The sequence below is a fragment of the Juglans microcarpa x Juglans regia genome, chromosome 1S, assembly GCF_004785595.1.
Source record: "Juglans microcarpa x Juglans regia isolate MS1-56 chromosome 1S, Jm3101_v1.0, whole genome shotgun sequence".
Classification (NCBI taxonomy): domain Eukaryota; kingdom Viridiplantae; phylum Streptophyta; class Magnoliopsida; order Fagales; family Juglandaceae; genus Juglans; species Juglans microcarpa x Juglans regia.
In genome coordinates, this window is record NC_054595.1 from 22,748,268 (window position 1) to 22,771,548 (window position 23,281).

General features: G+C 35.0%; 2 protein-coding genes across 7 annotated transcripts; both read left to right on the plus strand.

Moving 5' to 3' along the window:
• The first annotated feature begins 344 nt into the window (after nucleotides 1–344).
• On the plus strand, nucleotides 345–6,487 carry LOC121245860 (stAR-related lipid transfer protein 7, mitochondrial-like). Its single transcript, XM_041143749.1, has 6 exons — nucleotides 345–965; nucleotides 2,587–2,752; nucleotides 3,940–4,116; nucleotides 4,204–4,287; nucleotides 5,707–5,788; nucleotides 5,900–6,487. The coding sequence occupies exons 1-6, from the start codon at nucleotides 613–615 to the stop codon at nucleotides 6,319–6,321; spliced, it is 1,284 nt and encodes a 427-aa protein (XP_040999683.1). The 5' UTR covers nucleotides 345–612; the 3' UTR covers nucleotides 6,322–6,487.
• Nucleotides 6,488–10,414: 3,927 nt separating this feature from the next.
• LOC121245840 lies at nucleotides 10,415–18,004 on the plus strand. 6 transcript variants are annotated; one of them, XM_041143724.1, is made up of 8 exons: nucleotides 10,415–10,603; nucleotides 10,892–10,978; nucleotides 11,986–12,521; nucleotides 12,697–12,786; nucleotides 13,149–15,423; nucleotides 16,179–16,291; nucleotides 16,471–16,583; nucleotides 17,240–18,004. In XM_041143724.1, exons 3-8 carry the CDS (start codon nucleotides 12,059–12,061, stop codon nucleotides 17,261–17,263), a joined length of 3,078 nt encoding a protein of 1,025 aa, XP_040999658.1. In that variant the 5' UTR covers nucleotides 10,415–10,603; nucleotides 10,892–10,978; nucleotides 11,986–12,058; the 3' UTR covers nucleotides 17,264–18,004. The 6 variants fall into 6 exon arrangements, with proteins under 6 accessions (XP_040999658.1, XP_040999653.1, XP_040999654.1 ...); XM_041143719.1 differs by having other exon boundaries at nucleotides 10,416–10,603; nucleotides 17,593–18,004; XM_041143720.1 differs by having other exon boundaries at nucleotides 10,416–10,603; nucleotides 12,028–12,521; nucleotides 17,593–18,004.
• The last annotated feature ends 5,277 nt before the right edge of the window (nucleotides 18,005–23,281 follow it).

A 23,281-nucleotide genomic window follows, 5' to 3' on the forward strand; every position in this document is an offset into this window, starting at 1 on the left:
AAATTATTTATTATATTTTATTTATAGACCTATCATCTAATATCATATTATAAGATAATAAAAAGATGATGAGAGTTGAGATGATAAATAGATTTTTTCTTTTCCACGTAATAAAAATATCTCTCGTTCAAAAAAAATTTATAAAGAGTTATATCTATATTATTTTCTATATAAAAAATAAATAAATATTATTTTTCATATATTATATTTTAAATTATATGAAATAACTAAAATATTATTTTTTATATAAAAATATATATATTATTTTCAATTACAAAGACAGCAGAAAAAACATTTCCGACAGTAAAAGCGCAATGAGAAAGAAAATCTTATCCTGAACTTGAAAAATTATTAACAAAACAAACCCCGCGCTCAACCAACCGCGTTCATCTCAACCTCCCCCTTACAAAACCACCGCCTACCAAAAGCAGCCCCCATCGACGGCTTATACTTTGCCACGTCGTCTTAACGTCCTAACCCGCCCCGCGTCTCTCTCTCTCGTGCTTGGCGTTGCAGAGAGGATCCGGGGTCCATGTAGATCTCGTCTCAGTTTCTCACCAATCTTCGGGGAAAAGGTACACGAGGATCGGGGTTTTGAGGGAAGTGGGAGCAATGGAGGAGCCGTTCTTCGATCTGGCGGAGTTTCTGAGGCGACCTTCAATCGCCGAGACATTCGTTGACATCTTGCTCTGCGCAGTTCCGATTTGGCTGGCCGTTATGATCGGCCTCGTCATCGGCTGGTCTTGGCGCCCCAGGTGGACTGGCCTCGTCTTCCTCGGCCTCCGCCCTAAGTTCCGCTTCCTCTGGACGGCTCCGCCAGGCTTCGGAGCGCGCCGCCTCTGGCTCGCCTTCACGGCCCTCTCTGCCTTCTCCGTTTGCCGGACCATTTGGTCCAATTTCAAGCGCAAAAGCAAGGAATCGCCAACTTCAAAGCTTTCCCCCGCAGGAATTCTAGATGCTGTTGGGTGAGTTCTTTTCAATTCTATTTCTACTTTTTTGGCATTATTTTTATTTTGTTGTGTTTATAATATTGTTCGTCAAGGTTGTCTGTTATATATGGAGACTGGCTTTTTTGGTTTTGGCTTTCATTTTTGTATTTTTTTTTTATAAAGTTTATGTAATGTTTTAGTTAGATACTAGGATTGTCTGAATGCAATTGAGCTTCACTAGATAATTATCTGCCAACTGGTGGTGGGACGCATTTCAGTTTTGTAGTAGAAAGTTGGGACTTATGTTAACGCCTTAATGGTAAACAGAGTAAGTATTCGGATAGGTATGGTTTTGTTAATCATACGAGACGATGATACCGTTGCTAGTTTGAGATATAAATATCCGTTTTGCATGCATATAAGTTGGCAGATTGTGGGTAAGAGTGGCACAATTGCTTTCGATGATCTTTTAAATGAGACCTAGGAATTTGGATTTCATACTTTTGAATGTAAGCTACCAGGGTTTAATGTGTGGAGATGGCCATCTTTTGGAATTTGGAGCCAACGGGGACAGCAGGAGCTTCTGTTGTCCTATAGGAGTTAGGGGCATAGATTCTCAAAACAAAGAGTGATTTGATTTTCAGTTCAAAGATTAAAAGGTTGGTACTTGAGTTTCTTATACACTCGTAACCCAGTATGAGAGACTAGCTGCATGCCCTGGAAGCACTATATTGTATTTTTATGGTTGATCGATAATTTATTGAACTGGAGGCTGGTTTTGGGGAGTACTGTTTGCTTCACTGTTCTGTCAATTATATCGACGGGTTTATTGAGGGAGAGCATGTTAATCTAATCCAGTGCTTTAACTTAAAGAATAAAATCTAGAGGGTATTTTTTTTATTCTGCTTGTCACTAGGACCTGGAAATATAAATATTTTAAGCCTTCTCAAAGCAATTTTACTGGACGAGATATGAAAATTTTTGCTGAAAATGCTTGTATGGCTATTACAATAAAGGTCTTAGATTATGACTTGGACGAAACCTTACTCTTATCCTTGGTGTTTCCGATAGATTTTATAGTATTTTCACTTGATTGCAATATGTATTTATCAGTAGTAAGTATTGATGATTGCTGTTTGTGTTGTATATTTGGTCTATATGATTGGTCAATCAACGGCGTATAAGCATTTAGAAAAAGTTTTGAAAAAGTGGTTGTTAACTAAATTGTGAAGTATAGAATGTGATGCTTGTTGTATCATGCATGGTGTGGAAGTGGAAACGCCTTTTAGATTTTATAGATACACAAGTATTGAGGTCATTTTTCCAATCTAAATTTTTTTCTTTTATCAATGTTAATCGTGCATTTGGTTTGAAATGATTTGATTTTGTGATTTTTTATGGAATGATAATTTATCCGTCAAGACAACTGTCGAGTTTGGTAGAGCTTGTTTGTGCATGGGGATAATAAGCCACTTTTGCGAAGGAATGAAAGGATCTTCAAATGATTTAAAACTTTCTATTGCCATACTATAATGCCTTACGTTTAATCTATTAGTGCTTTTGCAAAAACTGTTACTCTCAAAATCCAGCAGTGTGTTGGAATAGTGCTATCTTATTCATGAATTACTTGGTTTGTGATACCTTAACTTTCCTGCAGCCCCACCACAGCAGCCGAGGGGCGAGTGCAGGACATTGTCACAGAGAATGATTTAGAACACCTATTGCATCTTCTTGAAGGGAAGGGTGGAGAGTTGGAATGGCAAAGTATGATGGATAGGTCTACTCCTAACTTTGCATACCAAGCTTGGCGCCATGAGCCTGAGGTAGATTCTTACTTTGATTATCATCACATCTATCTTCTCTGTTCTTCATCTGCTAAAATGATGTGTATAAGTGTCATCTAACTGTATTGCACCTGAGAAGAATATTGGCGCTCATACCATTACTAATTAATATGATTAGACTGTTCATGTGTTTATCTTTATCCATTTTCTTGCAATCTTCAGTCGATTGTTATGTGTTCGGCATGCATAACTTGCATTTGCTGAAATATCTTTATATCATGGGACACCTCATTCTGAGATCTATGTAATGCAGGGTCTCTGTTTCTCATTGCGGTCATTGGGACTTTGTATTCTTGGTTGAAAACTACTAGAGACACAAATGAATTCTACAAAGGGATTCCCACAAACATGCCACGTATTTGTTTTTTCAATTTCTCCCCCAGCCCCACATCTCTCCTCTGTTCCCAACAGAGCCCCCTGTGCCCCTGCGTCTTCCTGCATTCCCAAACCCCAACCCCATCGAAGCTGTACCATCTCTCACCACCGCCGCTGCCGGGTTCCATATTAATTTGCATTTCTCAGTAATTTAGAAAGGTCTAAAGGTTGATGTTTTCTGGATTCTTTGATCTGCTATTTGGTTATCCAGAAAAGTGTGGGTAACTAAGACAATTAAGCTAGAAGACTTTTAAATAAGTTTTGCCAAGCGGTCTTTTCTTTCTTTTTTTTTTCATGGGTCCCCAATCAATAATATCGAAGGTGTTACTGATTGTGGAGCCACCATTCTCGAAGCTAGTTTGAAGCTAGAAATTTCGCACAATCCACGAATCTTGGGATCTAAAGCAAATTCACCCACCCTCCAAAAACAGAAAAAATGAAAATAAAAAATAATAACTTAGATGACATGGCATTGTGCCATCTCAGCTTGTGGGATTATTTGTGGTATTCTTGTGTGGCTCTAGCATCCCTCTTCTTGGTTAGATGGTAGACAACATAAGTTTTTCTTCTTTCATGTTTTAACATTGAAATTTGTGCTTTTAAAGAGACTTGAGAAGCTTGGTGCCCCAAGTAGTTTGCCCATTCTTAATCTGTTTCTTCTCTTCTGTATAATCATATATTCAATCATGAATCTTTCAGTTGTACTTCTCTTCACTATTTTGTGTCTTTCCTATTATTGTTGTAGTTGGACTGTATCGTGTATCAGTATCTGATGGTGATTTTGTTATCAGACAGGCCCAACTGTATACCGCAGTAGAACTGTCTTTGAAGATGTGACTCCAGAGGTAGTTAGAGATTACTTCTGGGATGATGAGTTTCGACCTAAATGGGATCCTATGCTTGTATACTTCAAAATATTGGAAGAGTACCCACACACTGGGACAATGATTGTTCAGTGGATAAAAAAGGTTGGTATATCAAAGGATTTGCAGACTTGTATTATGTCTTGGTTTCATAATACAACTCTTTAGAGCATTCATTGTATGTATTTGCAGTTCCCTTTCTTCTGCAGTGATCGAGAATATATCATTGGTCGAAGAATATGGGAGGCGGGAAAGACTTATTATTGTGTAACAAAGGTATTGGTTGCAACATATTTTCAATCGAACGGCAATCTTTTGTCCTCTATTGCTTCTTAATCCTTTTTTGAGAAACAGACCCGTGTAGCATGTTATGACCGCAGGGATTGAGTTGAGTCCTCTGGACTTTTGTAATGTATTAATAAGGTTACAATAGGGAAGAAACATGTTGTAACCCCCAAGGAAGTCCAAGTCACATGTAGGTCCATACTCTAAAAGGACTAATCAATGGTATTTCAAGATTAGTCAATGGTAATGTGGATCTCATTTACCACCTATACTACCCACTATGGGGTACCACTCATGTAATGTGTATAATATCTTAAATTATCAGCTGATTAAAATCCCTCTTTGGGGTGAAAGGACCTGTGGTGGTTTTTTGACAAAGAAAGTAGATCTAAGAAAGTAGATCTGTTACTTTTAACAGACATAACCCCTAGGTTGGCTCAAGTGGTGAAGGCCTTGGCTTGGGGGTATGCTCCCCCCAGGTCCAAGGTTCAAATCCCCTTGGGTGCAAACAATCTCTAGGGCCACTCCTCCAGGTAAAAAGCCAGAGATTTAATCAGTTTCGTGTAGGAAAACTTCCGAGGGTGCGGTGCACGGGACCGGGGTTTACTTTGCAGGGGTGGGTCCAAAAGGCCATGCCTTGGAGAGGTTCCCCGACATCAAAAAAAAAAAAAAAAAAACAGACAGTTTTGAACAAATTAAATCTTCTGTGCTCTTTCATGTATTCGGAGTTTCAGCTCTTGTCTAATCTAGACTTGAAATGAACCCTAAAAATAGTCTGATCAAGACACTTAATTGTCCCCGCAAAACACCACCGTGCTGTAGTAAGAAATGCTAATGTAGTGTTTATGAATGACCCTGTTGCACTTCTTGTACAAGGAACTTCTGTTTCACAGCTTTACATTTTGTCTCCCTTGGGCAACCTAGCAAAGGACTTCAACGTACCTAATAATGTAGTTTTTTACTTGGTAGCCTTGGAGACCTCTTCCCATAAAAGCCTCTTTCTTTAATCATTTGACTGCATCTGCATCTAGGATTAAACCATGGGAGGAAAGTACTGCGCTTTTTTTCAGCCAAGGACGAAGGTAGTGAATCTAGTCCTGAAATAGAGGACCCCGTTACTCCCCACAAAAAAAAAAAAAAAAAGGACTTGATTAAAGAATGAAATGGCTATGCATTTTATCAGTTTCCTTTGTCAATTCAGTCTTCTATCTTATTATGCATTTTTTGTGGTATTAGATTTTCACTAATTATCTTGAATCTCGTTTTTATTGCGCTATGTTGATTGGTTCAGTGTCTCTGTCTTTAACTATACTTGTATGTTTACTGCATATTAAAAATAGAATATACATGGGGTGATAATATGTGATGCCTATGCCTTATATAATAATATGTGAGCTTACACTATTGTAGGGGGTGCCATATCCAGCTTTGCCCAAGCGTGTCAATCCTCGACGTGTCGAGCTATATTTCTCTAGTTGGGTTATCAAGGCCGGTAAGAGTGCTAGTTATTTAACTGATTTTTGCAACAATGTCGTGAGCACTAGCAGATCTTAGCAATGACATCGTTGTTACCTCCTTCGCTGATTTTGGAAAATGTATGCAGTGGAATCTCGTAAGGGAGATGGACAATTGTCTGCATGTGAGGTTACCCTTATACATTACGAAGACATGGGGATTCCCAAGGACGTGGCGAAGTTGGGAGTCCGTCATGGAATGTGGGGAGCTGTCAAGAAATTGCACTCTGGCATGAGAGCATATCAGAATGTGAGGAAGTCAGAGGCTTCTCTTCCTAGAAGCGTAATCACCACAAAGATATCTTTGGGTGGAAGCATGGAGTCTTTAGAGGCAGCTTCTGGTGAAGAGAAAAAGGATGAAGCTGCAGATGACAAGAGAGGAAGAGAATATGGCGTTGATTGGAAATGGTTAGCTATAGGTGGAACCGTGGCACTTGTTTTTGGACTTCGCTCGGGTGCAATAGGTAAAGCCTTGTTACTGGGAGCAGGGCAGAGATTCGCACGGAGGTGAGTATGCCTATGAGAACACACCTTCCTCTCTATCTGTTTTGATGATTCATGAAAAAAAAAAAAACACATGGATTGTTATTTTTATTCATACGATATAAAAGTTATTCTTTGAACATAAATTCTGGCTAATTGGAGACATGTTACCTCGGTTGATTGGCTTGGATTTAGCACCATCTCAAAGCTTCCATACCTTTGAAGTAGATGGTTGTGGTGATTAATTACCAGATATTGTAATTTCATTTTGTAATCATTTTATTTTCCTTTAAAAATAAGGGGTCTAGCTTGCCTCCGGTTGTCTAGTAACAGGACATCTCCTGTTATATTGTCACTGCACTCTCTTTTCAAATACACGATTGAGATTTTATTCCATGAGCTCCTATAAATTTTAGCAAAAATGGATGTGCTCTTCTAAATGAAACTAACAGGAGACTTGGACAATATATGTTTGCTGTGGGCAAAACGAGAATGAAAAATCAAAATGAAGAACTACTTTGCTAGGGCGCACGAGTGAACTATAATCTTTCTCAACCAAATCCAAAGGCAACTCTGAACGTACAACTGTCAAGGCAATATGGAGTCTGAAAGTGCTTGGTTGATCATGGGGTAGAGGAGGTTCATGGAGTTGCTGCTTTGCTGAAAATTAACTCAATGCCTTAAAATTGAGTTGATAAGTGATATTTACAATCATAGAGTTTGTAAGTGCTGTGCAATCTCTTTAAAAGAAAAGAATAAATACGATATTCACATTAAAAAAAGATTATATTTTTTAATAGTAGATCTCATTTTTTTTTAAAATGATTGTGCAGCACTTATGTACTCTACGACTATACATAGTATTACTCACACTAACCCATAGTTGCCGCTGCTTCTTCTTCTCTTCTGTTACCGACATAATTCTTTAGGAAAAATAATCTTACAAGTGTTGTAATGAAACAGACGAACTGTTGGGGGATCATGAATGGAGTGGGTTTGGGAGGAGCATTTTGTACGGATAAACAGAAACAAGGTTAGCTGCTTCTTTTTCTTCTTCATTTTCTTTAATTTATAAAAAATTTATAAGCTTTTTGTTGCCTTTCAAGTCTATCATCAACTTGTGCTCTGTCAGTAGATGCAAAGTCAAATGAGTTGTCAGATGGATTCTATCGTTTTTGTTGAAACGATAAAGTTGTATGTTCCATCTCAATCGCTGGTTGGAAAATAATAGACTTTTATCAAACAAACCCGTGTCTGGTCCACTTGCATTCACAATAATAGTAAAATAACGTATGTCGGACAATTATCCCAAGAGCTACATTTCATGATGGCCGCCGAACGTGGGCCTACCAACTTTAGCCCAATCAGCCACTAAGACAAGTAGGCTTATCAAGGGGCCCCCCTAGACGTAGCCTGATCTCGGACAACACCTAGTACCGACTATCCTCACTCATGTCTATCTTCCAAATAATAAATTAAATTTATAAATTTACTTAAAATTTATTTTATAATAAAAAATTAAATTTACAATCTTACAAATAGCATTAAATTACATTAATTTATAATTTTATATTTTATAATAAAGTTTTGTATAATTCATTCAAAGTGAAAGTATTATTATATCTCACGTTTGATCAAAATAAAGAAAACTTTTCATTTCATATTTCTTTAGTTGATAAGTGATATTTGGTCTAGTATCTTTATTCTTCAGGAGGTAGGTGAATGACAAATAGAGATATTATTTATATATTGCTCTCAATCAATTGATAGCTAATATGCAATCTGATCGGCTGATGGCATATAATTTAATTTTTTAAATGAAAAATTTAGGTTCGAAACCGCACACTCCCATTTATAAAAAAATATATATTGATAGCTAATATGTGTGGTCCAAGTTTTAAATGTTTAATATTAGTATATTAAACATATACTATAATTGTATAATATATTAGTAATTGTGATGGGTTGTGACAGAGTTTACAAAAAAACAAAATAAAAAGTTTCATTCCAAAAAAAGGTATGTAGTTTATTTTGGTAACAATTTATTGCCCACTCATTAACTACCTACCATATACTTTTTGGACGTAAGTGGCTGCTGCATCAATTATTTATCTACACCAAAAAAAACTAATCAATTCCAACTTATTATATATAGAAATGTCTAATCACCTGTTTTTTAATTGTAAATTAATAAATAAATTAAATATAATAATAACACGGTAATAATTAAAGATATGATAAATATTAAGAATATAAATAATAAAATCTATCATATCTTATCAATTTAAGTTTTTTAGACAAATTGTAATTTTACAATAAAGATCGCGTCTCATTCTATATATATTATCAGATCAATTGTCAAATCTAACCAAGAAATTAAGATAACATTTAGATATAGAAATGGTTTATCTTATCTTATTTAATTATTATAATTTTTTTAAATTTTTATACAAAATATAATAAATAATTTAATTTTTTTAAATTTTAAAATAATAATAATATTAAAAAATAATATTTTATTTAATTTTTATCTAAAATCATCTTATCTCATCTTAAATATTAGCATGCTCTGTACCATGCATGCCTTTCTAGTTATACAGCATTATCAAGTGGATCAATATCCTCATCATCGACAACTTGCACATACACTAAAAAGTTTCTGGTCAAAACCTCTTGTAGTGGGGGAAAGAAAGCTTGTTGTGGATGATTAAAGCTTGTTGTGGATGATTCATGATTGCACGCAAGGCAGCATTTCAACAAACGGTAAATGCAGGGGTTCTTGGCATCTTATGGAACATATATCAGCTTGAGGGTTAGCTTGAGGAGTATATGGGGCCGGGGGCATGAGTACTGTAGCAGAATAGATGTAACGATCAAATGCAACAGTTACAGCAAGACAGCTATAGTCATGTTGTTTGGTCCAAAAATAAATGCTTGAGACTGATTTCTTTGGGAACTGGGGACCTTATGCTTCTCCAACCTCATCTATTCTTTTAGAAATAGGTATCAGAATCTCTTTCAAATCAAATTGCCAACTTGCCCATCCTTCTTATTTTGTCTCTTTATTTGGTTCTCTTCTCATTCTCAAAAGCTTTGATTGGACACCCCATCAAAGGCTCAAAGCATATTATAACTTTTATGAAATACTTCTTCTTGCTTCTTGAGTTTTTTTCATTTTTTTTTTGTGTTTTTTTCTTCTTAATTTCTTCACCTTTTCCCCTTAGGATTTATCTGCACGTTTTTTCTTCCGATTTTATTCGTGTGACACGTGCCTTTTAAACCTTACCAAATTTATATAAAATCCGTTAAATAATATTTCCTATGTAGCTAAAATAGCAAAGATAGGTTTTGTAGCTTTGTATGTCTCATGAAGTTAACATAGTTGGGGTCTATATGTCGTGTACTTGGTTATTTTAATAAAATTCTTTTTTGTTATTAATTTTTTTTTAAAAATACTGTTAAAGAGCCAATAATCACTATGTGGGAAGAAATTAAAATTGAAATATTTTTATCATCAGTCACTATTTATTATATCACACTGTACACTCTATAAAAATACTCTCACCTCCTATTAAAAATTTTTCATGCTCTATAAAAAAAATTATAAATATAAAATATAAAAATAAATAGTTACTGATAAATAAAATTTCTAGTTAAAATTACATGGTCAATCCAAACAAAGATTTCTTGATGTGAGAAAGTGCACAAGGATAAATTTCTTCTTCTTCTTTTTTAATGTTTTGACAAAAGCTAAACTTTCTTTCTTCATTAGGCATAATTTTCTTCGATGAATCATCTAATTTGTACTTTAAAGTTAAAAAGACAGGAAAAAAAAAATTATTGCTTGCTTTTGACTCCAAAGTCAATAAGATCAATTTTCTCAGATACAACTGATATACAGTACTCAATTTTGTAATACGCCACTGCTATTATCTGTAAAATATATTAGGGAATACATGTGAAATAGCTCTGGCATGATTTTATTGGTAGGGAATCCGCCACGTGTCAGGTCTTTAACCTCATACCTCAGAATCTCAGGAAAATTAAGCTAGACAACTTCATGTAACTGCTGTAGCAGGACGCATGGCAGGCTAGCTCTTTGTCTCAGACCCTCTCTTTCTCTCTCTAAAGATTCATGCATTCCCTTTCATTCTTTCTCCTTCACTTCACTTGTATATAAAAAAAAAAATATATATATATATATATATATATATATAATATCTTGTACTTCCCTGTTTGGAGTACTACTGTGTATAATAAAAGAAGTGGCCGCAGAAGGAAAGCAATTCTGGTGGATTCGAGGGACTGAGGTAAGTGGGTCTCCACAAATCATTCTGTATGGCTATTCTTTAATTTTGTTACTCTCTTTGTAACTCCATAGTCTATTGCCTTGACCCTCAGTAGCTTCTGATACATGCATTTCTTCAAATAACAATGGTGTTTAGTTTTTATTCTTTCCTGATTTCTAGGCTATAGCTTACTGTCGAACAATAAGGTAGAGAATCTGACATGTTTAGTTAAGTTTATTGCGACGTAATGTATCTTATCGTGGAGGAAAGATGGTTTGAGAAAATTCTCTGTGAATATTTTGTTTTCAGAGGGGGCCATTCTAGAATGGAATCGTCCTAATTGGGTTTTCTTTCTTGGATTCACGATGTGATCTCTGTATACTGCATTACAATCACGTATGTTACTTCATTCTCGCTTTCACAATTCTTTTTGTTTGTTTAAATAATATTGTTCTAGTTTAAGTATATTTTCATGGGTATATATACATACGCGTGTCTGTATGCATATTTGTACGCGTTTGAGGTCCTGGAGAGTTTTATTATTGAAGTTTTGACAATGAATATACGGGCTAGGTGTTCATTTTATATTTATTGTGCCTTCAAAGCAGCATGATTCATTGGTTGAGTTGCAAAATGGCTTGTAATATGAGTTGTAATATAGTTGTAAGAGATGTAGGTAAATCATTCCTCAAACTGTTGTCCAAAGTTATCTTAATGTAGCCAATCTGCAAAAGCAAACCGTCCATATTTATCATGCCTCTTCTAGCTGTTGTGGGCGTGCTCTTAATGTTTTAGAAAATTTTGTACTTTCAGCTAGTCCACGGAAGTAGTTTTGCATGAAATGGAGCTTACTACCATTTTAGTTGTACAAACTCAACATGTGGTCAGCATGGATTCACGAGAGGATTCTAGGACTTCTAAATGCCAATTTCTACTGCCATATGATCTGAAGATAACATCTTGTCAAATGTTAGATCACAGTCAGGTTACATTTGATTTTGAGGCTATCGACAAATTTGCTTGACATAAACATTTACTCGCAGCTAACGATGAATTCAATGAGTGGGTTTTGTAGGTCCTGTTTGATTTCCATCTCCTATCTTAAGAGATGGATAAGGAAGGTACTCCAGGAGGCATCTTCTTTCTATTAATGGGATTAAAATTTTCACCTCTGTCAGAAGAGTCTTCATAATGATATTTACCTGTTGTCTTATAGGGGTTCAAATTGTAATCATAGGGTATTCATCTCCACTACTTATCGGACCCAGTCAGTTTTCAAGTGGAAGCAATTCACTAGTGTATTCTAATCTACAAATTCCAACAATATTCCTTGTATTGTGAAACTTACCTCTTTCACTAGAGAGAAAACTGGTTGTCATGATTATTACATTGTTCATGTGTAGTACCATGTAGAAGACTGATCTGGTCTCTGTTGGCATTTCAAGATCGCCTGCTAAGGAGTTGATCCAACCAAAGATGAAAGTGGAAAATGAGAACCTAGAACCAGTGACTGATTTAGGACTTTCTGTGGGTTATTCTGACCGGTGCATTCAGAGACAACCGAAAGATGAAGGGGCAAGTGCAGGTGCAAATGCAGGTTCAAGGATAGACATGACATTTTTGGGCTCCAACCCCCTGTCTGAATTAGTCTGGTCTCCACATAAAGGTTTGAGTCTCAAATGTGCTGAATGTGGCTTCACCGATAAAAAGGGCCCTCTTATGTGGGGTGCAGGATCAAGTAATGTGGCCTTCTCGCTGCCTCAAAGCATATCTGGCAAGAGGTCTGCTACTGGCAAACCTATAGATGAGGAAGTCATTACACCACAAGCAGCATTATATGCAAACGATAATGTTGCTGGTGCAAATAATTCAACCAGATCCTCTACACGTCATGCTGGCATAATCCCAGGATGTGGCTCAAACAATAAAGATGAGACTGGTAAGGAAAAAAACTTTTCATGTTAACTTGTTAGGAAGGGAAGGTCTGGGATAGGCCCTGGCGAAAAAGAGTATTAAGTTGTATAAGGATGATTGCAAACCTCTCTCTCTCATGTGTGTGTGATGTTTTCCCTTCAAAACCTGTTTAACAAAGCCTGGGAACTCTTGTTTGGCAGGACCTGTTAGTGATATGGAAGAAATGAGCTCTGCAGTGGAATTATCTGTTCTACATATTGCTCAAGAGGATCATAGGAGAAAGAGTGAAGGTGAAGATATTTGTGCAACTATCAATCTTTGAATTCCTGACGGGTGCATGCTGCTATCTTTTCACTTTGTTATCCAGGAGATAGTTCTAGGCCGATCCCACAGCTGAAACTGGTCAATGGTTTATAACTGATTGATTGTATTGGTCTGGAAAGGGATCAAGACAGGGTTCTACTTTCTAAAAGAACCATTAAAAAGAGCACTTTGGTTATGCTCTAGACACACAAGCACTGCAAAGTGTCTTGCTGTTCATATTAAGCCGAAATTTTCTTTTATGTTCAACTTTTTTGAAAAATAATGGAGCTTTCGAATTTTTTTTTTCAAATCTGACATGCTATGAACTTCTGATTTAATTTACCAACAGGCCAGGTAAATGGAAGGAATGCTGATACTTTATCTATTAAAATAGATGAACCTAAACCTGATGTGGTGGTGAATGAACCATTCTCTGCAGATCTTATTGGTGGAGGCAGAGATCTTGGAAGTGAACAAATACTTGGAATGAATATTGCTTTGGCCTCTGATGTTCATCCTGTGGATGAATGCAAAGGTTCTGAAACTTCAGTCAAGAATCTTAAGTCCCCAGGCAGAAGGCCTTTGGAAAAGCTTGAGCAAACTGCAGAGAATGAATTACGGACTCCAATTGGTGAAAATGCTCGTGGTGCAGTGACTAAGAGGGTAGAATCAGAATTTGCTCACAAACTGCAAAACAGCTTTCAGCACAACAAAGAGGTACTTCAGAGAAACATAACTTTTCAAAGTGAACTATCCCCAGCTAACAGAAATTTCCATAGAAATCAAAGGAAAGGAAAGGAAAAGGCTCTATCTGATGGAGATATTAAGGAAAGATCATCGAAAGAGGGAAATGACAGCCACGAGAGTGTTGAAAGCTGCAACAGTGCTGGGTTGTTTTTAACACGCAAGAAGAGGCCAAGCTTTGAAGAATGCTTGATTTCTGGGAGTAAAAGAGTGAAGAAGCAAATTGAAAAGATACCCTGTTCAACATCCTATATAAGACAAGATAGCTCATTTATGAACTGGATAACAAACATGATGAAGGGCTTCTCAAAACCAATTCTAGATGAGACACCTTCTCCTGCTCTTGTAATTGCACCTCCTGATCATGGACATCAGGACCCTAATGATCAGAATCTTCTCGCATGCAACAAGAATCAAGATCCAGGATTAAAAAATATTGGCTTCCGATCAATTTTTCAGTCCTTATATGGGCCAAAGGTGAAAGGAGAAACCACATCATTGAATGCCAAAAATGAAAATGGAGAATCTAAGGAACATGAGCTGGCTAACAAGATGTGTAACATTAATGCTACTCCAATAGCCATTCGTGGGGATGATGATAACAAAGTCAAACCATTTCTGCAGCCAAATGAGAAGTTTGACTTACCAATGTCTGGAAATGGAGCAGCTTCAGCAACCCAGCCTAGGGTTTTTCCTTTAAAATTCTCTACCTTTCAGAAAATTGGAAAGACTAACTCCAGGGAGGATAAAAATTCATGCAGAGTGGAATTTGGTAGGGAAAAAAATGAAACAAGCTCCACTTCCACTCTGTGTAAAGATAAGATTAGGAGTGCAGAGAACATTGCTCCTGACCCACCATCCGAAGGGAAGTCAACTAATGATTTTAGCTACAGAAATGATCCTTTGGGAAGCTTGTGGATAACGCGGTTTTGTTCAAAAACTTCTCGCCCTTTATTAAACCCAGATGATTGTAGCCAGAGTATTAGTGTGGGTGTTGAGTGCTCCAATGATTGCATGAGGCTTCTTCCTTGTCCTTGGAATCATGATGACAACAACCACAAAAGTTTGGAATTGAAGGAGCACTCAGCTGAGGATCCAATGCCTGCTTTGGGTAATGAATCACAGAAACATCCTGCTGATACTGAGGCTGTCATCGGTTCTAAAAGGATGAAATGCCATAATCATCAGGAGTCTGCATACAAACTGAACCCTATATTGCCTTCCCCAAAATTTAGAAGTGCAATGGAAATGTCTTCAATCTTTGCAAGAAGATTGGATGCCCTCAAGCATGTCATGCCATCAGATGTAACAGATAATGCAAAAGATGCGACAACAACCTGCGTCTTTTGCGGCATAGAAGGCCACCATTTACAAGAGTGTTCTGAGATAACAGAAAACGAGATTGAAGATCTTCTAAGGAATTCCAATTCATATAAGGCGGCAAAAGAATTTCCTTGTCTGTGCATTAGATGTTTCCAGCTCAATCATTGGGCTGTTGCATGTCCCAGTGCTTCCTCAAGCGGGAAACATCAAACAACAGGTGTTGCTTCTATGGCTGGTCCTAGCAAAATGCTGCATAAGGAAGGCAATAGAGAAAATTTGAAGCTGATAACTGGTTGGGGGAGACAATTTCTAGCTGCTTGTGATGAGAATGATCTTGGAATACCAAAGCATAGTAGATGGAAGCCAAAGGAAATGATAGCCCCTGTAAAAACCATATCTAATGCAAACCTAATGAAGAAACACATTGCTCCAAGTTTTGGGGTAAACTATTCAAAAGAACAGAAGATCATGCTAGTCAAAAGGAAACTTTCAGATGTACCCAAAGGAATCTTCAACACCATAAAAGGCCTTCGTTTGTCACGCTCAGATATCCTAAAGTAAGTCAAGCATACTAACTACAATATGTAATATCCCAGATCTAGTATGAGAGGGTGGTGAATGAGATTCTACATTGTTTGGGAGGGAGAAGTTATTAGGGTTTATAATATTCCAGGTGCTTCAATTGTATTATCAACTATTCCTTTTCAAGTGTTACTCCATACGTGGTTTGGGCTTTCCATTAGTCGTTATAATGTCGCCAATAAACTCTTGTTTTAATTACTGGCTTGACTGGAACTTCTCTAATCTATGGAAAGTATACCTGTTCAATCACACTTGAGATTACCTTTTGAAATTTCACTTGGGCATTTTGAGGAAGTAGCAAATTTGATTCTTTTATCAGGTTTCCTTTCTGATATAGACTCTCCATACTGCAGTCCAACTATTATCGTATGTTTTAATCATAGGAGACTTGCAAAGAAGTAAATTCAACCCAAACTGATATTTCAACCCAACAAAGAAGCAAAACCTCATTTGCTGTTGGAGGAGCAAGTCCCACTCTATTATTTGAATGAAGTGAATTGGCTTCCAAAAATTCCTTGGTTTTTTTTCCTACCAAATTGTTAACTGATTTTTTCTTCAAATTTGGGTGGGTTTATCTTGGTAGAACTTGATCTTCAAGCAGACTTTTAGTCTAGTAAACCATCCTTCTAGGGGATGACTTTGAACTTAATTCTTCCTACGGTGATCATCTCTATAATTGATTCTCTTCGTGTGCTAAGAGAATATTCTCTCTGTTGCATGGGTGCACCAGATGGATGAATTCCTATATGTCATTGTCACATCTTGACGGTTTTTTCTTGCGGGTGCGGCTTGGGAAGTGGGAAGGACTGCAGGGAACTGGATATCATGTAGCCTGCATTACTGGTATAACTTGAATTAATTTGTGTTTGTTAGCTTGTTCTGATAACAAATGAATTGATAGGCAGTAGATTTTTATATGGATATCAATTATTGGATCATCTTTATGTGCTTCTTTAAACCTTAACCATAGAATGACTCTTTTCTCCAATGATTTTATTCTTATTTTTCTTTTGGGTGCACAGGGAAGCAAAGAGAGAATTCACCACAGAATGCCAAAAATCCTGTGTGTGTAAACGTAGGTGGAAACAAATTCTTAGTAGGGAGTCAATACATCTCCAATCATGATTTCCTTGAGGTAATAGTATGAGTTGAATTTGTAGCCTATTGTTTCTTTGTCGTGCAGTGTTTCTATTCAAGCTTGCAGTCTCAATTGTAATTTACTTATTTCTGCATGTTTTTATGTCTCTTTGTGGTTTTTTCCCTTCTTAGTGAATCCTTGTACGTGTTTACAATGTGTGCTGGTATTGCTAAGTCAAATAGTAGTTCTGTTTTTCATTAAATTGGTGTAAAGCAGACACCTTGTTTCTAGTTCAGGGAGTACCAAACATGACACAGTGCTAATCTGTTCCTCTTTGAATAAGATCTCAATGCCAACGACAGTTTCATTAGATATCTTACAACTAGAATCCCTCTTTTCCCTGATCCAATTCCTCCACCACTGCAAAGTGCGAACCCTAGTTAGATTCAGGCATGATACAACATAAACCCTAGTTGGAATTTGTTGTTGGGGGCTAAGCAAAATAAATGGAAGAAATGACATTCCTTTCTATCAAAACCGAACCTTACTTCGAAATTATGCTATATATTTAGTTAACGGATTTACTTTTTTGTTTGATTATATTTACTTATTTTTTTGGTGAAATTTTACTTGTTCAAATTGTATAATCGTCAATTACTGACATCAGTAAATGACCCAGTGAGTTTGATTTAATTCAATTTCTCATCTTTCAGGCTTGGCATATTCTAACAGTATAAGGTCAGGAATGCCCCATGTTGATGGGTTCGAGAACTGGATAATTATGCGATTTAAAAAAAAAAAAGTAAAATATCATATAAACCTAACAATGTGTAGACAGTGGAGTTTCCTATATCATCAAATATCAAGCCAATTGTTGTTATATTCCACCTTTGTAGTCAATCTTAATTTTTAGATCCTTTATCATAATGATAGTCTCAATTGTTTTACACAAGTCAAAGGGATGTTGATTCTCAAGGTGCCATCCTACAATTGGAATTAACAGTATTCTGAATCTTGCTTGTTACCCATACTATGTGCAATGGTGGAATCCCATCACATTTTGCAGGATGAGCTTATGACATGGTGGAATGCAACCTCTACGGACAGTGGCAAGATCCCATCTGAAGAAGATTTAACTGCAAAAATCAAGAAGAAAAGAATGTTAGGCTTATAGCAATCTGGTGATTTCAGGAATTATCTATGCAAGTCTCGGCCAAGTATAATTGTAGCACAGATGAAGCCAGAATGTGCAAGCTACAAAACGAGCGAGCCTCATTGCATTCTGTATGTAAGTTTCTGAAATCCTTCATGTTTGGTTATGTAAAGCATGTATGTGCAGCTGAAGTTATCGATTGTCCTCTTGAGTTGATGAAGAAGAAAAGATTTTTGTTTATTTTTTTAGCCCAAGATAATCGTACTCCCCTTTTTATGGATTCAAATGATTTTGCTGGCCTGGACAGCAAACAAGTTGTCAGAAATGCTTTCTGAGATGATGGCACTTCCTTCACACACAAAGTGGTCTAGCCGTATTTCTGGGGCCACTTTTCCTGGAAAACTTTGAGATTACTGGCAGTTATATTGTGAAATGCCAATTGCCCAATGGCCCAATACAATATACATAGCAGTTATACTTGAGTCCAAACTTTTAAGCATTGATCTATTGCTTTTGAGAGGGGGTGAGGGAGATGCACATATACTTCCATGGACACTAGCTTGGGTATAGTTTCACCCAGAACGAGACTCGTTGGATGCGAGACACGTATTCCATATCAAGAGTGGTAGAAATGAGGAAGATTCAAGGTTTTGGTTCAACTTCATGGCATATAGTTTCAGGTATGCATGGATTAACATTATTTTTTTTCACATAGAACTTCATAAGTAAAGTTCTGGTGAAAGATGATAAGAGGTGATGATGAAGGATCTATAATTAGTCGGATTTTTCCTATATGGAAAAGCAAAAGAGCGTCTAATGGAATATCATACGGACCGACAAGGGCCCCATGCACCGTGAAGAATATGCGTTTAGAAAATTCTCAAGGACAATGTTAGGATGCATCTGAAATATGCACACCGGTGTAAATGGTTTTTTTCTTTTTCTTTTAAGCATTTTTAAACATTAAAAAAATACAAATTTATTAATAATCACTTCTATAATTATTAAAAAATAAATAAAATATATGAATGGACATATTTGAGTCATACTAACTAGCATTTTCCAATTCTTAAAAGCACATTAGAAAGGGGGTAAGAGGACTGATATTCTCGATGGTGAGTTTAGAAAATGCCTTCACCATTTATCGATGATAAAGAAGACAAGATGAAACACCTACCACAAGACGAGATGAAACACCTACCACAGCCTGTCACCTTTTCCTTTTAAATTATTCAGTGTGGCCACCCATCCCTGCCTCTCTCATGTCTTTTTGGCAAAAAAACATCATTGCCGGCACGAAGATATTATATAAAGTTTTGTTACATACATCTTTTTTTACATATAATTTGTATATTTTATTGATGCACTTGGTTAAAATAGTTATTTTATATTAAAAAAATAACGTAATCAATCATATTAGTGGATTGTATAAAAGGTATACAAAAATGACTGTACATAAAATTTTTATATTCCATATATATATGTCTTTTTTTTTTTTTAGAAGAGTCGAAAGTCACATGTCCAATTGTGATTCTGTCCTTAATTTTATTGATCAACCCTCACTTATGACGGAAGAAAACCGTAGTTACAATCCGAAGCCTGAGGGCTACAAATATTATAATAAAACCAAAACCCAAGCCTAAAAAACTAAATAAACTCAACCACTATACAAAAGCCTCAAAAAAAACCTTCAAAATAACAACCTGCAAAACAAAATCTCTCAAAAGACCAGCTCACATAGCTTTCTATCAACTGCTTCGGATTCAACGTAAGTAAGGAAGGCCCCCTCTATCCAGCCTAATGTTACCTCTAATAGAAGGAGGCAACTCAGGAAGAGATAACCATGATCCCGTAATACCATTAGCACAAATTTTAGCTAAACCATCCACAACCGAATTACTAAGTACAAGCGGTTTGGCACATCAAATCACGTATCAATGCTCACATAATTTTTTTATCATAAAAAAATAAAAAAAGAAACATTTTGAGAGAATAAGAAGGTTCTCTATCTTATAAAAATTATTTTTATTTTTAATTGATATTATTTCATTAAATAGATGTCTTACATATAAGAATTGATGTATAGTTTGATGCGTGAACTCCCTTAGAAGAAAACTTTTCCTATATATGTATGTAATTCCCATCTCGTGGGCTTCTTTTCTTAAGCTTTGTCGTTGAGTGTCATTAAGATATTCAACTACCGAAATCCATTAACTGAACGTGAACCATGGTGGTTGGACTTAGGAGAGGGAACAAAAATAAAAATTTGTTGCAAAAGAGATAAAATAATAATAATAATAATAAAATAAAAATAAAAATAAAAATAAAACAGGGAGACACGTGCAGCATAGTCTTTTTATTTACCTATTGATCAACGGTAGGTACGCCAACCTTATCCCGTAACTATGCATGAACGATTATTGAAAGGTGATCTTTTCAATGAACAAGTCGTGCTATATAATTATTTACTTGATTCACCAATTTAGACAAAAGTTAATATTTTGTACTATTATAAAAAATAACATAAATTTTTGTCTTTAAAAAAATGTTAAGGTGTGTAAGTTTCGTACAAATCTTATATAAAATAAATAATGAATCCATTTTTTTTAATAAAAATACTGCACGAAACTTATATATTTAAAATTTATACTAATAATTATATATATATATATATACACATATATTATTCGATCAAAATGCATCTTTATATTTTACAATGGATTTTTATGTTGCAGCAAATTCTACAGGTAGACTTCTGTAAATAGAATTAGCTCATGAAAAAAATTTTTGAATAATTCTACTTATCATCTCTATTTCTCATACATTGTAATTATTTTAATTTGTTTTCTATAACAAGTACAAATATGTTGTGTATAAATAATAAGTATAATAACTTAATTAGTTTAACAATAATAAATAATAATTTTTAAATATTTAAAATATGTAATGTGAAATGATCAATAAAACTTCTCAACAAAAAAAATTATAACACATTAAAGAACGCCAGTGTATATAAAATATAATATGATAAGAAAGTAAAATCTGGTTCATGTGATTGACACCTTTCACGTGGTATTCCCAGTAAAAAAATCAATTTACACTTCTTGTACGGTAATTTGAAATACGAAAAATAATAATGCTACATATAATCGTAGAATGCGTAAGTATTATGTAATCGCTTTAAAAAATAATAAAATCTACTATTTAAAAAATTAATTTTTTTTCATAAGGGTCCTGTATTTATTCATTTTTTTTAAAAGTAATTGCAGAGCGCTTGCACACTCACGTCTACATGAACTATCATTAAATGTAAGGATGAAAGCTGGTAAGTCCCCCTTCACCCCTCACATTAAATAGAAAAGATATTTACAATCGTAAATTATGCAACTACCGCGTAATCGCTTTAAAAAAAATGAATAAAACATGAGATCCACATGAAAAAAAAAATTAATTTTTTAATAGTTGACTCCACTTTTTTTCAAAATAATTACGCAACGGTTGCACACTTCACAGTTGTATATAGAATTACTTATAATAATTTTCTAAATATATTATTAATGTTAACATCATATTTTTTTTTCTTTACACATTTTTAATGGGAGGGTGAGAAAGAGATTAATTAGATCATAGTGAAAGTTTAAATAGAAAAAAACTAAAGCTTATAGATCAATTTTATTGTCAATTTTAGTATTTAAGGTTATAGAAACTAGAAAGAGAGAGGGAGTTATTTATTTTTCTTGCTATTAGTCTCAACTTTAGTGTTTTCTACGAGGGATAATATCAATAGAAAAGAGCTACCGTCAAGAGTATTTTATCAAAATAAATTCATAAAATAATATAATTTGGTGTGATTTATAAAATTTACATTACAATTAAAATTATTTTATAATAACATATAAAGTCACATTAATTTTTTAATATACTTTTATAAAATTACTTTACGAAAAGGAAAATTCACTAGTTACAAATAGATTATATAAAAGTAATCTCATAAACTGATATGACATTATATGTTTCGTCATGTTATAAAATTATTTTTATTATAAAATAAATCTAACAAATTATATAAAATTATATCAATTTATAAGATTATTTTTATTTAATCTCTCTATAATTATAACAGTACTATGAGGAAAAACGTTCTTCTGATGAACAAGCTGCCCACATTGCTAGCTTAAAGATAGAGAAAATTAGAGAGAGAGAGAGAGAGCGAGAGAATTCATTCCCTCTGTTTTGTGGTGGAAACCTTCCATCCAATAAGATCGGCCTCATGCATGTTATAAGCAATTCTGACAGCATATCTCATAAAACAGTCATATCTTTTAAATAAAAACAATTGGTTGAATAAAATAAATCTCTGTATTTTTTTTATTTTAAAGGAATAATAAAGTAGTTGATAATCATATCTTTAAAAATATATTGATTTCAACTCCCTGATTTTTTATCATGTAAGCCCCCAAGTGTTATGATGTTACTACAGTATTCTTTCGTCATAAGTAAAGATTTATTAATAAATTTGGAACGACACTGCTATGTGTGTGGATATCGACCCTTTTAAAAAAAAAAAAAAAACTCTCTGATTTGCTTCAATTAAACTCATTTATTTTCATTATAACTAAAAGAAAACCTAGAGATCAGTCTGGCTGATCTTTCACAATAACCAAGCCTCCAATAGCAGTCTGACACATAAGCATTTTATTTTAATTACCATATATTTGCCTACACTAGAACAAAATAGATCAACAAACCATGTTTCCATGTCTTCGTATTCCAACCCAAGGTCTCAAACCCAACCCCACCCCACTCCATCCCAACCCAAACTCATCCCCGATAACAGAGAGCATGACAAGCACGATAACCCAATAATCTCTATAATTTACATTTTGGATAGACTTGCTTTATACATCACTTTTGAAATTTTTATTCTCAAAATTATAAGTAAGTAATCTGTTAAATAAACCAAGTTAGCACCAATATAGACCAAATAATTTCTTTTTGCCAATTTTAATGCTTTAAATAATCATAACCCAAATGTAAAGACAACCCTAGTTTGTTTTCTTTCTTCCAAACTGAGTTAGCCGACATCACAAAAGACCAACAAATTCAATTATAGACTGCAAAAATCAAACCATTGATCAGTGTAGTGGATGACGACAAGATCTATCTTTGGTGTGCGACGGAAAAATCTTGAAGATGGTGACGACAAGATCTCGAAGGGGTAACGGCAACTGTGGGGTCTCCATTTGGTGGCAGCGACGGTAAGATCTCAATGCATGGTCAGTGGCGGCGACGAGTTGTTGTGCAATGGGAAAGGATTTCAGCAGTGGATGGATTTCGAGAAAGAGAAAATCTAGAGGCAAAGTAATTCGGTTTTAATCACCTGTATTATTGTGTATTGTCCTCATTCACCACTTTTTTACGTGTCTTATATTTATTGGAAGGTTGTTTTTCTCCTATAAACAGCAAGGCTATCTAAAAGTGTTTCCCTATAACTAAAGTAATCCTAGATATATTTTCAGATGGTTCAAGTTTCAAATTTTTTTTTGAAAAAAGTAAGATTCATTATTAAAATAAAAAATACTAGATATAGTTTTAGAGTATG

Coding starts and splice junctions, on each gene's coding strand:
- LOC121245860 (XM_041143749.1), top strand. CDS start 613: ATGGAGGAGCCGTTCTTCGATCTGGCGGAGTTTCTGAGGCGACCTTCA. Junction 4,117..4,203: donor TTGTTCAGTGGATAAAAAAG/GTTGGTATATCA, acceptor ATGTATTTGCAG/TTCCCTTTCTTCTGCAGTGA. Junction 4,288..5,706: donor CTTATTATTGTGTAACAAAG/GTATTGGTTGCA, acceptor ACACTATTGTAG/GGGGTGCCATATCCAGCTTT.
- LOC121245840 (XM_041143719.1), top strand. CDS start 12,059: ATGAAAGTGGAAAATGAGAACCTAGAACCAGTGACTGATTTAGGACTT. Junction 12,522..12,696: donor AAACAATAAAGATGAGACTG/GTAAGGAAAAAA, acceptor CTTGTTTGGCAG/GACCTGTTAGTGATATGGAA. Junction 15,424..16,178: donor TCACGCTCAGATATCCTAAA/GTAAGTCAAGCA, acceptor TGGGTGCACCAG/ATGGATGAATTCCTATATGT.